Source organism: Arvicola amphibius, chromosome 15, assembly GCF_903992535.2.
Source record: "Arvicola amphibius chromosome 15, mArvAmp1.2, whole genome shotgun sequence".
In the NCBI taxonomy this organism is placed as follows: Eukaryota; Metazoa; Chordata; class Mammalia; order Rodentia; family Cricetidae; genus Arvicola; species Arvicola amphibius.
In genome coordinates, this window is record NC_052061.1 from 35,927,007 (window position 1) to 35,943,460 (window position 16,454).

The window sequence follows — 16,454 nt, forward strand, 5'->3', positions numbered from 1 at the left end:
GAATGACTCAAAAGGAGAAATCGAACTGACCACAGCAAGTGTTCCTCTCTCGCCACCGCCCCGCCCCCAGGATGGACTGTATCCCACCCCCCCCCACCCCCGAACCGAGGGGCAGAATAAACCCTCCACTCCTTGAGCGGCTTAGGTCAGGTGTTTAGTTCCAGCAATGACGAAATGACTACTACAGACACCTTACGGGTAACAGACTGGACTCATCCTTGGGATCGGAACCCCACCCCCCAGAGAAAACATTTCACAGAGACGCATACTTGATAAAATTTATTTTAAAAAAGAAAATAATAATTTATGCCCTTGACAAAATAAAAGATCTAATAATATAAATGTTTCTTAGAAAATATACGAAAAGATAATATAACAAATATTAATAAATCAATATCCACATGGCAGCAGAAGTGACGATGCCTCTACAAGAAGGCTCCGCGGAGGGTGCCGGCCTGCACACAGCAGTGTCTCTGGCAAGCGCTGTCATCCCTTCTTCCTCCCACAATGAGGTGTCTTCCTGTTTTTGAGAAAACCTGATGCAAGTGAATCTAAACGTTGGAAGCCGATCGGTTAGGAAGCTGGCATTTATTGGTGCTGCAAAATAATTCTAAAAAAAAAAAAAAAAAAAAAAAAAAAAAAAAAAAAAAACCTTCTGCCAAGGACCCTTTAAATAGTTTGCTAATGTGCTGAGAAGACAATTAACCGAGTTCACATTCCTTCCAATGTAGCTCTACATGAAAGAGTGCAAGGCGAGTCTGAAGTGAGGCAGCCCCAGAGGTGACCTGGGACCTGGGTGGAGAGGATGCTCCTGACAGCGTGGGAGTCATCCTGGTTCTCCCATCCTGACCTCTCACTTTTCTCGTTCCACCTTCTTTCTGGTAAACCTGCTCTCCTGGTGCTCTCAGGATAAGGAAGCTATAAAACTGTAGGGGGTAGGGTGGGCATGCAATGAACTCCTGGGTCCCTCCAGCAGAGTCCAGTGAGTGGAGAATTTGGGGTTCCGGGTGTGTGTAGGATGTGACTGGATGGACACCTAACTCCCTGAAGGGGAACAGCCCAGTGCAGCCCTCTTTGGATGGGACGCATCTTCAGGAGGATGCGTGAGGGCGCACGTCTTCAGGAGAATGCGTGAGGGCGCACGTCTTCAGGAGGATGCGTGAGGGCGCACGTCTTCAGGAGGATGCGTGAGGGCGCACGTCTTCAGGAGGATGCGTGAGGGCGCACGTCTTCAGGAGGATGCGTGAGGGCGCACGTCTTCAGGAGGATGCGTGAGGGCGCACGTCTTCAGGAGGATGCGTGAGGGCGCACGTCTTCAGGAGGATGCGTGAGGGCGCACGTCTTCAGGAGGATGCGTGAGGGCGCACGTCTTCAGGAGGATGCGTGAGGGCGCACGTCTTCAGGAGGATGCGTGAGGGCGCACGTCTTCAGGAGGATGCGTGAAGGCACACGTCATTTGTCACACTCCTCCTGGCTGCCCTCAGCACAGTGGTAGTGCTGTTCACAGAACTCCTGGATCCGGCTACAAGCCTCCAGCATCATCACCTCGGGGACCGTGATGACAACTCGGAAGAAATTTGGGTACTCGAAGCACTGCAAAAACAAGGACTTGTTATCTCCAGGGCAACTGAATCTGATACTGGCTCACCCTAGCATAGCCAGGCCTCTAGTCTGCAAGACCCATTACATCAAGAGAGTCAGTTTGCTCCATACCCCATGCCTGGATTGCTGAGTCAGCCACTGAGTTACTTCGTCTTAAACTGTTCTCCTCCCACCCACAGTAGTGTTTCCAACTTATCTTCCTGTTACTGGGGGGATAATGATGGAGGAGAAGCCATAAAACACACCAGTTGAAATCTTATCAAATGAGAACACTTGGCATGGGAGAGCAGGTTAGGCTAAAACATAGCTCAGGAAGACCTCAGGGGTCCGGAGACACGGCACTCACTGTCGCTGGGAGGCAGTGGACAGACTGCTCAGCAAATAACCGCTCTGTGAACGCCACATCATTCTCAAACTCTGGGAAATGTTCCATCTCAATTCCAACCTGTACCAATGAGAGCGGAGAGACCAGCGTGTCACCAGAGGAACACAGGCCAGTTTCCTGTGCCAGAAATGAGGGCAGGGGCTCCTCGAAAGCTGCCGGGGCGCGCTCCTGCCCATAACTAAGAACATCACCACTCGGGACTCAGGAGCTCCTGGCTGGGAGGAGAGGGCATGTTTATGTACATATTGGAGTTTATCGGAGGGTTCCTTCCTAGATGTTGATAAATGAAGATAGGAAAAGAAATGCCATTTTTTCTTTTCTCAAAAGAGGTAAAGTTAGCCCTAGGACCAAGTAATTTTTTACTTTGTAGGGTCGACCCCATCAATTACAGGACATTAAGCATCCCCGGGCTACAAAATCCCTATGTGGTCCCCCTGTCTCTGAAGGAACCAACATCAGTCTCAGCTATGAAGCACAAAGCATGCCCTTTATCTATGCATGAGATGGTGGCTGTATTGGTTGTTGGGAGAGTTTTGTGAGCACAGGTTAAATCAAAGCACTGGGATAATTCATAACAAGGTAATTCCTCAAATGATGGGGACCGGTGCCTAACTCATTGTCTTTGTAGATCGAGGCATACCCTGCTTGACCACCCATGACAATCCTGCCAAGCCAGTCTCCTGTGCTTTATCACTTCTATACATACACACACCATACACACAACTCAACACACACACATACACACATGCACACACACACCACACCACACCACACACACAACTCAACACACCACACACACACACACACACACACACACACACCCCACACACACTTACCATAAGGTACATGGCTCCAGAAGGGCGAACTGGCTGGAGTCCAGGAATGGCAGCCAATGCCCCATAGCAGAGTTCTGCATTGGACTACAAGAAAGGGCAGAAAGAAAAAAAATCAAGGATCAAACTTTAAGTAAAAGAAAATCATGAATTTTACATGTAAATTTTGTATAATAAAGCTATTTCTTTTAAAAAGAAATAAAATCATCATTGAAGGTAGAGCCTTCATTGAAGGCACAAAGAGGTAACAAGACCAAAACCCCCTCACTTCATGTTCTCAGCAAGACAGAGTGAGTTACAGGAAGTGAGAAGAATGTGTCTATGGAAAATGACATTGGCGCCCTTGTGATTTGGAAGCCCCACATTGGAGCAGAAATTAGGGAAGATTATTCCTTGTTCCACTGATGTGTTCTCTGGCTCCCAAATTCCTCAAGTGGAAGGCTCCCAGCTGCCGTTTTACCTTAAGGAAGCTTAAAGTGTCGTGGTAGAACTCTTGAGGGGTCCGCTGAAGGATACTTTTCAGGGCTCCCTGGACAATGGTGCACGGCCCCAGGATCCTCTGGCTCAGCTTCACCAGCCCATCTCGAATCTAGAATCCCCAGGAAACAACGATTTAGCCCTTCTAAAACACCCCTGTGTGGTGACTCTATTCTGGCCTTTGATCTCTGGAAGGGAGGGTCCCTAAGTGACCCTCTTACATTATACTGCCTGCGTCTACAACCTGCGTGTGACTGTGGGCAGATGTAACTTCTCTGCACCCGGCTTTTCTTGACTGTCAAATGGTCTCAAAGGGTGTCGTGAAGATAAAATATAAATAGGGTTCATAACACACGAGCAATAGCGCTTTCACTACGGTGAATGTCTGCCCTTCCAGAGTCTTAAAATTGGAGGCCGATGAAATTTCTTCACAGACCCAGAGACCGAAACTTGTGATACTGGGTTTGGATGAGGAACATTCATCACCTTTCCAGGCACTGTGAGCAATACTGTCGGGAGGGGGAGGAAGCCCTACCTCCACAGCACTGAGTGTTCAAACCAAACACAAACACGAAATTACTCACGCCATTTCACCCAATTCTCTCACCTCGTTGCCAAAAATGTCTCTTCGATCATGTATGAGGATCCAGCCCAACCTCCAACCAGGAACCAGCCAGCGCTTGGCCAACCCACCGCAGGACAGGATGGGGACATTGGTGCTGAGGGTGGCCAGGGGTTCATATTTGCCATCGGAAAACACCTGAGGAAAGAGGAGCTCTTGAATGTTCTGGATCTTGAGACTTCCATTCCCCCTCCTTAGACGTCGAGGGACAGAGAAAAGAATCGTCAGGCCCCTTCCCACCCTCAGGCATGACTGGATCCCACGTGGTTCAGGAAAACTTATCCAAAGACAATTTGGTGTGTGATCTGGATTAAAGGAAGCCTAAAATGGATACAGAGGCTCTAGTCGAATAGATTTCTGAAAATTGGCACTGTGGAATTAGGGCTGGTGGAATTATAGATTTTTTTTTAAAAAGGTAATAAATAAATAAAATAATCCAGTATCTAACATTCCTGGGCCAAACTATGTTGCAGAACTCAGATTTGGGGAGGGATTAAAAGGCCACACAGCACATTTGTCATATGTAATATTTCCAAGGCAGTCTAGAATAATACTCCCCAGTCAGTAATACAACGGTCCTCCCTCTTCAGCGGCACCTTTTTTTAAATTTCTGATGCTGGGAATTGGACCCAAACTCAAGCATGTCCTAGGCATGTACTCACCCACTGGGTTACAGTTTAAGGACCGCCCCCCACCAACTCTTACAAATACACATCTATAAACAAGAAATCTACAAATACCTTTATATCCTAGCAACTTGGCATCGATATTCAAGTAAATCCCAACTTTAGGGATTTCCCCGTTCTTTGAATTAAATAAGCGAACAACAAATGAGCTAAGGAGACGTGGGCTGTGCATTTGAAGAGAGGGCTGTGCACAACTTCCAAAGAGTCTATTAGCTAACTCTAGACGCCCCATCAAACAAAATGGTACTGGCACTCCATCATAGTGTTATAACCCGCCCTGGACTTACCATGTCACCGTAGATCTCGTCAGCTAAGATGGGGACACATTGCCTTTCAGCCACTGAAAATTAAAAAAATAAATAAATAAACCATGCTGGATTCACTTTCAGTTTGAATGATCTCGTCATTTCTTCATACCTAGGCCTCTGGGGTCTGCTTTCTGAGCTCGTGGGTCTCTGATGTTAGCCTAACTCTGCCATTTAAGCAAGTAGTTCAGACTCTCTCTTCCACATGGTGGTAGCCAAGGCAAATACGGGTGAAAGGCCCTCTTAACCAAGATGCCTGGGACAGGGGCTTGAGATTTGAGTGTTTCATTGTTATGGTTCGTCAGGAGTTTTGTTTGTTTGTTTGTTTGTTTGTCTTTGTTTCCGATTTTAAAAAGAGAGATTGGGGGATATTTATACAGTCTTGCCATTTGAACGTTTCTAATCTGAAAATGCCAAATGCACCAAAATGGAATGCTTGCCGTTTGGGGACTAGGGATGTGCACCCTGTATTTCTCATTTCCCCCTTCTTTTAAACTAGCCCTGGGGTCCATGACACGGCATTGACTAGAGCTGGGGCTGGCATTTCTCCACCTCCATCCCAGGCTCAGGACAACAGCTAAAGGATTCTGCTCTCACTTCTTCCCCCGTGCAGGGGCCTTTGGCACTTACCTGCCAGTATCTTCTGAAGGTGCCTCTTACTGAACACGGAACCACAGGGATTTGAGGGGTTGTTGACAACGAGACAAGCCGTCTTGCCATCAATCAGAGATTCCAGTTGTTTTAGGTCAATTTCCCAAGACTTCTCAGGCTGAGAAAGAAAAAAAAAAGAGTGAGACTGGGATGTTTCTGAACAATTTAGGCGGAATACTCAACCCAAGGATTTAGTATAAAGAACGGAGTAAGAGGCAGTGAGATAGCTCAGCTGGTAAAGGTGCTTGCCACCAAGCCTGATGACCTGAGTTCCATCCCCACGCCCCACGTGATGGAAGGAAAGAACTGACTCCTGAAACGTGTCCTTAGCCCTCTACACATGTGCCATTGCTTGCACACACCAAGCTCACTGCTCCATGCACGCACACAAACAGACATACAAAATAAATAAACATAATTTTTAAAAGAATAAACTCCACCTTTGAACCATTTCTTTTTTCACAGGGTAGTAACTGAGCACTGGAGTCAAAAATTACAAGTCAGAGCCTGGAGAGATGACTCAAGGGTTAAGAGTACTTGCTGTGCTTGCAAAGGCCCCAGGTTCAATTCCCAGCACCCACATGATGGCTCACAGCCATTTGTAGCTTCGGTTCTAGGGGCTTTAACCCCCTCTTCCAGCAGGCACACAAGTGCCACACAGACAAAACACTCATATATTCAAGATAAAATAAACATTTAAAAAAATCAAAAGTCGATTACCAGTAGATTGTAGAGCTTGACCTCAATTCCCATAGATTCAGCCAAAGTCCTATAGAGGGAAAACCCAGGCCTCGGAATAAGGATGTTTTGTCCTGGATTGGCCAACACAGCTAAACAGAGCTCAATAGCCTGACTGCAGCCACTTGTCAGAATGACATCCTGCAAAGAAAGGAGAAGGGTGGACTTGGAAGCAATGATTAACTTACTTCAAAAAGTGCCAAGAAAATAGGAAAGGTTGTGCTGAGCCCAAACCAAATCTATCATCTATCTATCATCTATCATTTATCATATATATATGTGTCTGTCTTCCTAATATCCATCTCTTATGTATCTCTAAATGTTGTTGAAAATGATGGCCACTTAAAAAAAGTAAACAAATCTCTTTAAAAAGAACAAGCTGGCTATGAGTCAACCAACTTTCAAGGGAGATCTTCGATTGACCTTGGACTACTTTTCACCAAGTTATTTATTTACTTTTGATGGCAGACTTGAAGCCTGACTTTTCTCTGAACCCAGATAAAAGACACCTCTTTGATGAGGAAGGAGGCAATCCTCTTATTGGTACTGACGGGGACTTGGTTGCCATGAGACCCCTAGCATTCTCTCTCAATGCCCTAAAATGATTGAAGGAAGATACATACTTAAACACATCCTAATGATAAATTCTTTTAAATTAAGTTATTTGCTATTTTTGCATAGTTTCTCAATGATCTTCTGAAGGAAATAAAGTCTAGGATGATTTGGGGGTCCTTTGAGCCTCGGTGACCATACTTCATCAGTAGTAGGAGACACCTCTTACACTGTGGCGACATTAATCACAATTACTGATATATGAAGTTCTCAATTTGTTCAAGGGTGGTTCTCCTCAGCTCTGCTCAAATCACCACTCCTTGTGGGATAGAAGCAAGGAGTCTGCTTGCGCTCAGTGGCCTCTAGGCTGGTATCCCGGCTCACCTTAGCTTCCAGGGGAGCCTCAGCACAGTGATAATAGGAAGCGATCTCCTCCCGACTGGACAGGTAGCCTGAAACAAGACAGGGGAGAGGAAGCTGGTGGTTTCCCACCCTTGAGTGACAGTCTTGCCCCAAACACTGCTTCCAGCTGCTTCCTGTCCTTGCTTAGGGCCAGTTTGTTCTGTGTGCCCAGTCACCATATGTAAAGGGAATTAACTTTATACGTGGCAGCATTATGAAAAGTACAAATATATGACGACAACAAGAAGCAGTTCACAAACCATAAAATGCACTACATAATCTTGCCTGCTCCGATTGCATTTTATGGTGCTGTAAAAAAGGGTTTAAATTATTCCTGAGTCCCTTTATATGGGGTCTATTTTTTTTAAATGCAACCAACTGTTTCAATGCATATGATCCAATTTCAGTGTTTTATCTTATATAATATACTTATAGTATCTTCGTACAAGGGTTCTCTTCTAGAACATTCCCAATGGAATGTGGCTTGCAGGCTTAAAGTATTGGCAGTTTCAAACCTATTATATAATGTTTTACAAAATTGCTTTCCAGAAGACAAGTTAGCAAAGATACAAACTGTATTCATCTTCTTTAGTTTAAGATACACCAATGGTTCTCTCAAGTGACATTGATCAACATTTCCTACTGTATTAATGGAAAATAGGAAAATAGGTGGTCTCCGGGGAGAGCGTATTCCTGAGACCACCATCAGCTCCGCTCCTTCACTGTACAATGCTCAGACCCTGTGAACATTTCTCAGATGAAGGTTTGATTCCAGCTTCCAAGCTCAATTACTTTGGATAACAAAAGTATTTATTTGTGTCATGTGGGGTGTGCACATAACACAGCACATGTGTGGCAGTTGGAAGACAACTCTGTGGAGTTGGCTCTCCTTCTGTTAAGTGGGCTCTGGGGATTAAACTCAGATCATTTGGCTTGGCAGCGAGCACTTTTACCCACTAAGACATCTCACTAGCCCTCGTTATAATATTTTTGTGACCTAATTTTGAGTCTTGAATTTGATTGGTTTTTGTGCAACTTTCTAATATGTAAGCAATCCACCTACAAGCATGTCTCAGCTGCGCAGTGATGGGGCACACCTTTAATCTCAACAGTCAGGAGGCAGAGGCAGACAGATCTGTCTCAGTTCAAGTTCGAGGCCAACCTGGTCTATGGAGTGAGTTCCAGGACAGCCAGAACTACACAGAGAAACTCTGTCAACAACAACAACAACAATAATAATAACCCTGTCCCTGATTCCTCTGGAAAAGTTTTTTTTTTTTTTTGGTTTTTCGAGACAGGGTTTCTCTGCAGCTTTTTTTAGAGAATGTCCTGGAACTAGCTCTTGTAGACCAGATCCGCCTGCCTCTGCCTCCCGAGTGCTGGGATTAAAGGCGTGCGCCACCACCGCCCAGCTTGGAAAAGTTTTGAATCTGATAGCAGTATGAAACTACGTTGCTGTTTTCTCATTCTGCATATAGGAATGGCTCAGTGTATACCACACTCAGGGGAAGACACACATTGTGCAAAGAAAGTCAAGAAATTATTTATTTTACCAAAATCTTTAGAAGAGACATTTGAACAGGTGGAGTTTCCCTAAATGGGAAAGTATCCTGCTCTCAGGAATAACTCCTGTCCCCAACTTAACAGCCATTCTTTCTTATGTCCCCTCTTACATGCTTAAAAATATATGTCAAAGAGATCAAGGCTAGGATGAAAGCATAGCTTCAACCCACAAAGAAACAAAGGAGCTATTTATAAGGGGTCAAGTATAAATATATTTAGAGCCCAGAGGACTGAGTGCCAGGCAGACTCGCTCGGGCCTTTGTGGTAAAGATGGGCAGAACTGCTTGAGGAATGACTGTGTTTGAGCACCTAATGAGGAGATTCCAGCAAGCAGACGGAATCATGAGAGAAATTAGACCTCAATAGCTGTGTTTAAGAATCCACTGTGGGGGCCTTCTCTAAATCTAAAGGGCTGTTCCATCTTGGGCTCTTCAGAATCATGGATCAGGAAATCAGAGGCAATTATTATAGGTGAAATACTGTTTAAAAATCATGAAAGTGGGCCGGTGAGAGGGCTCAGTAGGTAAAAGAACTTGTTGCCAAGTTTGGCAACCCCGAGTTCAAGCCTTAGGACACACATGATGAAAATAGAACACCAATCCCATAGTTGTTCTCTGACTAACACACACACACACACAATTGCGCTCTCTCTCACTCTCTCTCTCTCTCTCTCTCTCTCTCTCTCTGTCTCTTCCCTCTGTCCCCTCTGTTTCTCTCTGTCTCTATGCATGAGACACACACACACACACACACACAAGTAAGTTTAAAAGCCAATTATGGGAGCACATGCCTATAACCCAAGTTCTTGAAAGCTAAAGCAGGAGGATCACTAGTTTGAGGTCAGACTGTGTTATGTAGCAATGATCAAAACCAGAACAAAACAAGAAAAAACACTACAGATTTTGAAGCTACCAGGGTTGTCTCTGGGCAAGCTTACCAATGGATGGGGCATAACCATTGTATTTCCCTGAGTCCAGGGCATCTTTCATGGCTTGGGTAACTTCAGGGTCTGTAGGCAGGTTTCCAAACACAGTAGGGTCACCTGTTCATGGAAGAGGAAAGTGAAAGAGCCACCTAGAGTTTACATCCCCATGTTCAGGTCTCCTCTCCTCTCTTCCCAACAGCCCAAGAGGATGGGAGGTGGGTGGGCAATGCCAACCCTCCATCAAGTGGACCAAACTCACCAATTGACAGTGAGATCACAGTTTTGTTTGGATTGGGCTTCACCTTCATGTTGTCCACGATGGCCCGGATGGGATTAAAAGTGTTATTGGACATGTCAGAGGGCCTTACATTCCATCTGGCCTTCCTGCCTTTCATCTTTCCCTGCACTGAGCTTCTCCCACCAATATTGACATGCACATCCAGAACTGAAGGCAGGCTGGCACTGTCATTTGTCTGGATCACGTAGTGGTCCATGACTCGCAAAGCCTACAGGGAAAAGAAACACATCACCGTGATGACGAAAGCAGGGCACCGTGGGATGGGGAGCTATGTTTGGACCTAAGCAGGGTGAGGGGTGACTTCACAGATGCATCTTACTAACTCCGTACAGACTTCCATTTGCAGGTTAGCTTGCTATGAATGGGAGATGGAAAATAAAGTAACAACCCATATTACAAAATTAGCAGGAAGCATTTATTTATTTACATTTAATTTATCTATTACAGGTGGAGTTTTCTCTTGCCTTTTGTGTGAATGTAGGAGAGCATGCACGTGTGCCGGTAGGGACCAGCACGTGCCACTGCACCGTGCGAAGGTCAGAGGACAACCCCGGGCATCAGTCCTCACCTCACACCTTGTCTGAGGCAGGGTCTCTGCCACACCTCGCTGTGGGTACTGGGGTTACAGATGGGAGCTGACATATATAACTTTACATGGGTCCTAGAGATCTGAAATCAAGTCCTCATCTTAAATGAAGAGTGTTTTCCCTATGACGTCATCTTCCCAGCTATGAATAAGTGAGATTCCTCTGTAGGCCACTTGAATGCCCATGCTCTAAGACAAGCCAAGAAAGTTTTATTCAAAGCATGTGGGGGACCATCTGTCCACAGAGACACTGCCCCCCAACAAAGGGTCTTCCCAGTAATTACTTCAGCCTTGGCAGCTTGGCAAGACCTTATCTGAGAAACTTTATAAAACTAAGGTAATATCTCAGTGTGGAGTGCTTGCTCAGCAGTGCCAGTGTTCAAACCCTAAGACCATTAAGAGAGAGAGAGAGAGAGAGAGAGAGAGAGAGAGAGAGAGAGAGAGAGAGAGAGAGAGAGAGAGGTGAATATTGATGCCAGTTAAAGTAAAACCATGTCAGATAAGCATCTCAGCCCTGGACAGGACAAGGCAAGAGCATCAGAAAGAAAGGCAGGAATGTCCCAATCACCATCACAGCCCAGAAGACCTTGGGAATTACCTTCCACGTCTGAGCAAAGCAGCCTTCAGGCACCAAACCTATGAGCTCACGAGCACTCCTCCACCAAGTCCTGTGACCATGAGTTCAGGTACAAACCTGACCCTTGAAATAGTTTCAGCCAATGGGCGTTGGGCCTGAAACCCTTGTGCCATTGGCTGAGAGTGGGAACTAAGCCCTCCTCTGGACCTCCCCCAACACACTCTGCTGTTTCTCACCCCAACCCTGGGTCATCATCCAATCTGGGATTTATCATCACCTCAAGTAGCTGGAATTCTTAACTCTTTCTGGTCAATTGGTGGGATGTAAACACTGTGGGGGGCACTTAGGATAACAGTGAATAACTTCATTGTCCTTTTTATTGTGAAAACAGTGCAGGCATCCATTGATTAAAAACAAGGGTCCTTCAGGTGCCCTCTCCAGGTACACTCTATGCTCACTCCTGGACAGAGCAATGATAAGGGCTTGGTTGACTATTTACCATATGTATGATTTGCCATGGACAGCTGTAATCCTCACAAAAACTCAACCACACTTCCAGTAAAAAACAAATAAAAATTTCATCAGTTTACCAAAATAGGTATGTGAATAGATAACTAGAAATACATACATACATACATACATACATATAATAAAGTTTCAAAGCCAGATAGAATCATACTCTCCAGCTTGTTTAATAATGTGTATTATTATTATCACTACTACATATTTTTTCACTGTGCTTTAATCCCTTTTACTTAGCACATCACAGGGCAAAGGGTTTTGGACTCCTGTTCAATAGAGCAAACTGGGCAGTTAAAATAAATTAATAATCAATCAAGAAACAAAGGTAGCCAAAATCTCTGCAGCTCTCTCTTCATTAGGTGTGCAAAATTGTTCCAGTGTTCAGTGGGTTGGGTATCTGAGTGGAAGGGAGAGAATTTCCAAGTACTGTTTTCTTCATTAAACAATGGCAAATTCCCAGAACAGCTTATACCATTACAAAGTTAACGAAGGAACCAACAACAATCATAGTGGGATCTTTCTCCCAAACGAAAGCACATAGTCTGATTTCCTGACCATACATGCTCCCTGCTTCTCCAACAGGCAAAGACAGCAGCTATAACACCACCCACAAGAGGTGCTAGGACTGGTGGCTGCTTAGTAGCTTCTCTGTGCGTGTATAGTGCTTCAACCATCACACCGTGCAGGTCTATAACGTCCACTTTCTGCAATGAACCTCAACAAGTGGAGTGTGCTTTAAATGCACAAGGCTCACATCACCCCGGGCACAGCAGAGTTCTAGTGCCCAAAGGCACACCTCACCATAACCCTCCAATAAAATCTACAGCAAGCCAAAAGCTCAGGAGCCCAGCAGGATCATTCCTGGTGTGCTCACCTTGCCTTTCTAAAGTTTAGGTCCCTCTCGTTAAAAGCTTGCTGACCTTTCTGTTGATCCTTGCCTTTTCTTTGCCTGAAGAAGCTGCTTAGTCACCTCCTCCAGGAGTCAAAGCATAGGTCCAATTCTCAAACAACAACAATCTCTTTCCTTTACTTCCTGTAGAGTTACTGAGAGGATAACCTATCAAGGGCAGCCACACAAACCGGAGTAGAGTAGGGGCCATGGAGATAGCTCTGTCTGTAAAGCAGCTGTTGTGCAAGCATGAGGACCTGAGTTCAAATCCCCAGAACCCACATAAAAGTTAGCCGTGGTGGTGAGTTAGCCCAACGCTGTGAGGACAGAGACGGGGGATCCCTGGGGTGTTATGGCCGGCTAGTCTATCTCAGTTGGTGGGCTTCAGGTTCAGTGAGACGCCCTGTCTCAAAAGATAGGAGAGGCTAGTAGTACAGTGCTTACCTTGGTTCAGTTCTCTGTACAAAAAAAATAAAATAAAAATAAAAATAAAAAAACACAGGAGAAAGTGACTGTAGATACCTAGCGTCAGAAAAAGGGGCAAGAACGTCCAAGCAGAATTCCAGCAACACCCTGCTAATTTATGAAAAATATCACCAATTCAGAGGTTAAACATAACAAGACTTAGTCACTTCGCAGGCACAGGCCCTGTTTGTTTGCTGGGACACAAGCTCAGTCCACCCCATCCAAGTGGCAGTGATCGGCGCCTCCAGGTGCTGAACAACCCTGGTTTTCCTGGTCTTTCCATATCTCAGCCATCCAGATCTGGTCCAGCCATCCTCTTCCCCATGCCGTGAGGCAGGCAGATACCACCACAGCTTTCCAGGGGAGAAACAGAGGCATCAGGCAAAGGCGGGCGTCTAATTCCTTCCATTTAGAAAGAACTTAAGTTTAATTCCAGAAACCCTAAGCCAGGGCTGCTCTGCCTCCAAAGGAGGAAGAAGAGTTGGGATATGGCCCAGCTGAGGACATTGGTCACTGACAAGCATGAGGCCCTGATACTGGGTCCTCAGCAGCCACCTAAAACGTCAGGAACTTCAACACTGGGGAGAAGAAATAAAATCACACAATTTATTGCTGTTTGGTTTTTGTTTGGAGATGGTCTCATTATGTAGCCCTAGCTGTCCTGGAACTGGCGATGTATACCAGGCTGGCCTCGAACTCACAGAGATCTTTCTGTCTCTACCTCCTGAGCGCTGGGATCAAAGGTGTGCGCCACCATGGTGCTATTAAAGAGGGGCTTTTGCTTGTTTTTAAAGTGTAAGATTCAGTGACTTCTCTTCGGTACACTCACAGTCTTGTGCAGCTGTCACCAGCGTCTAATTCCAGGACACTTTAGCTCCCGAGAGGGAGCCCATGACGTGGGACAGCTACACTCTCCTTCCTCTTTACTGCTGGGAACCACCAGCTGCCTTTGTATCTACAAGGGTCTGCCCGCTTCTCACAGCTCAGATTCACAGTCCTAAAAGGTGTGGCGTTGCACGTGTGGTACTGCATGTGTGTTGCTGCATGTGTGGCGTTATACGTGTGGTGTTGCACGTGTGGTGCTGCATGTGTGGCGTTATACGTGTGGTGTTGCACGTGTGGTGCTGCATGTGTGGCATTGCACGTGTGGTGCTGCATGTGTGGTGCTGCATGTGTGGTGTTGCATGTGTGGTGCTGTGTTGAGACCAATTAAGTCCTGGCCTTCAGCTGCTCTTCCCTTCTAATTGGAGTGACTAAAAGCTGTGCTTTGCCTAGAGGATCAGAGGATGGGATTTTCACCTGTTGGCCATTGACTGCAGGGTATTTAAGCTCCATGGTGCTATTAAAGAGGGGCTTTTGGTACCAGTGACTGAAGGTCTGTGTGTCTGTCTGTCTCTGCGTGTGTTTCCTCAACCTCCAGCCCCTTACCCGAAGCTCGCGAACTGGGTTCTAGCGTATAGAGCGCAGATGGGGCCCGCAATGCGCGGCAGTGCTGCATGTGTGGTGTTGCACGTGTAGTGTTGCATATGTGGCATTGCATGTGTGGTGTTGCATGTGTGGCATTGCATGTGTGGCGCCTTCCAGCTAGCAAGTGTTTCATACACTTGCTATACAGACAAGTCACACCATGCATATCCCAGTTCCAGAGATCCAACACCCTCTTCTGACATCCATGGGAATCAGACACACACAGGGGGGAGGGGGCACATTCATATATACAGGCGAAATACCCATAGACAAAAATCAAATAAATAAGTCTAAAGAGATTTTTTAATTAATTTCATCACTCTTTTTTAATGCCCTCCAACTTTAAAATTATTCCTACTAAAATTTGAAGTTGCTTTGTGTTGTACATTTTATTCTATTGAACAAAGCTATTCTATGGCCTAGCTGTTTTTAATTTTAATATGTTATATAAACATTTTCCTATTATCATACAAAGAGATCAAGTTTATTATTTATTTATTTATTTATTTATTTATTTATTTATTTATTTATTTATTTATTTTGAGACAGGGTCTATGTAGCCCAAGCTGATCTTGAACTCCCAGTCCCCCCTCCTCAGCTTCTGGAACGCCGGGATCACAGAAATGTACCACAACACCCAGAAACCTCTCTTCCGATGGCTACACAGTACTTGTTTGTCCCATTCTTGCTGGGCATGGGGAAACTTTCAGATTTTCTACTGCAAATAAAGCAAACAGAACATCCTGTACAACAGAGATTGGTAAATCTTATCCTTCCTGTTGTTTGTGGGATGGTTTTCTGGAAGCGGGACCGCAGTCCAGAGACTGCCAGCTCTCCCAGAGACTGCTGGCTCTCCCAGAGACTGCCGGCAGGGAGAAGAGACCTCAAGGATGGTCCGAGGCCCTGGTCCAGCTCCCCTCCTGTGCACAAAGACTGTCAGCTTGTCCCACCCCGCTCCATGGGCAGTTCTTCTGAGGGCAGTGGGGCTAGTTCACCTTTGCAGAGGGTCTCAGTGCCTTCTTGTTTGGCCCTCATGGTGTTCCCTTTTCTCCTTAGGAACTCAGATATGTATTTTATCCAATATTTCTAGATGTTTTCAGAAACTGGAGGTTTTCCAGGGTATCCTTCTCAGTATTGACAGAAATGGGAGTCTCTCTCCTTACTTTTTTTTTTAAAACAGAGCCTCTCTATGCAGCCCTGGTTGGCCTGGAACTCCCCTTGTAGACCAGCCTGCCCTGGTCTGCTTGTCCCTACCTCCAAGTGCTGGGATTAAAGGCATGTACCACCACACCCAGCTCTCCTAACTAATTTTAAAAGTTGCTTTAACTTGTACTAAATATCTGTATATTCCTGAATCTTTTATGATATGCTCTGTTCTAGAATATTCTATAGCAGAGTCTTAGTTTTTAAACAGTTCTGTTTTTGTTTTTGAACATCCCAAGTACCCCGAGCTGTCCTCCAACCCACCATGCCTTGTCTCTGCCTCCCCGGCACTGGGATGGCAGGTGTGAGCCACCACACCCTGATTTTACAGTTCTTTAGGTATGGTGACAGTTTATTTTTGGAAAGGCTAATTACCATACCACCCAGGACTTTCAAACCCTTTGGAAATTGTTTCCTAAAAAAACTCTATCAAACTGATCGACGGGAATGACAGACACTATTAAAGCAGACACTTTTATCCCAACTGTTTCATCGAGGGTGGCTGTTGTTCCCGTTTCTCGGCCCCCCGTGTTTGATGAAGCATCTGGGCGCATCCCTCGCCTGATTCTGGAGAAAATGACTCTCTTTTGTTCTTAGGTGAGACCTTGGCTCAGGATGTGGCTGCAAAGCTCCAGAGCAGCTGCCTTGGGGCCAGGCTGGCGTGGCTTCAGGTTTACAGATCAAAGAGCAGCAGGCAGCTCAGGGC

General features: G+C 45.6%; 1 protein-coding gene across 1 annotated transcript; it reads right to left on the bottom strand.

Moving 5' to 3' along the window:
* Nucleotides 1-264: 264 nt before the first annotated feature.
* Nucleotides 265-11,380, bottom strand: Tat (tyrosine aminotransferase). Its single transcript, XM_038312573.2, has 12 exons — nt 11,224-11,380; nt 10,001-10,247; nt 9,754-9,858; nt 7,236-7,303; nt 6,282-6,440; nt 5,541-5,679; nt 4,893-4,945; nt 3,905-4,057; nt 3,281-3,409; nt 2,824-2,907; nt 1,949-2,047; nt 265-1,593 (listed from the first exon to the last, which is right to left on the bottom strand). Exons 2-12 carry the CDS (start codon nt 10,233-10,235, stop codon nt 1,453-1,455), a joined length of 1,365 nt encoding a protein of 454 aa, XP_038168501.1. The 5' UTR covers nt 10,236-10,247; nt 11,224-11,380; the 3' UTR covers nt 265-1,452.
* Nucleotides 11,381-16,454: the final 5,074 nt, after the last annotated feature.

Excerpts from the sequence above, each read along its gene's own strand:
- Tat (XM_038312573.2), bottom strand. The coding sequence starts at position 10,235 with ATGGACCACTACGTGATCCAGACAAATGACAGTGCCAGCCTGCCTTCA. Across the intron at positions 6,441-7,235 it reads AGGCTCCCCTGGAAGCTAAG|GATGTCATTCTGACAAGTGG; the intron begins GTGAGCCGGGAT and ends CTTTCTTTGCAG. Across the intron at positions 4,946-5,540 it reads CCTTCAGAAGATACTGGCAG|TGGCTGAAAGGCAATGTGTC; the intron begins GTAAGTGCCAAA and ends TTTAATTTTCAG.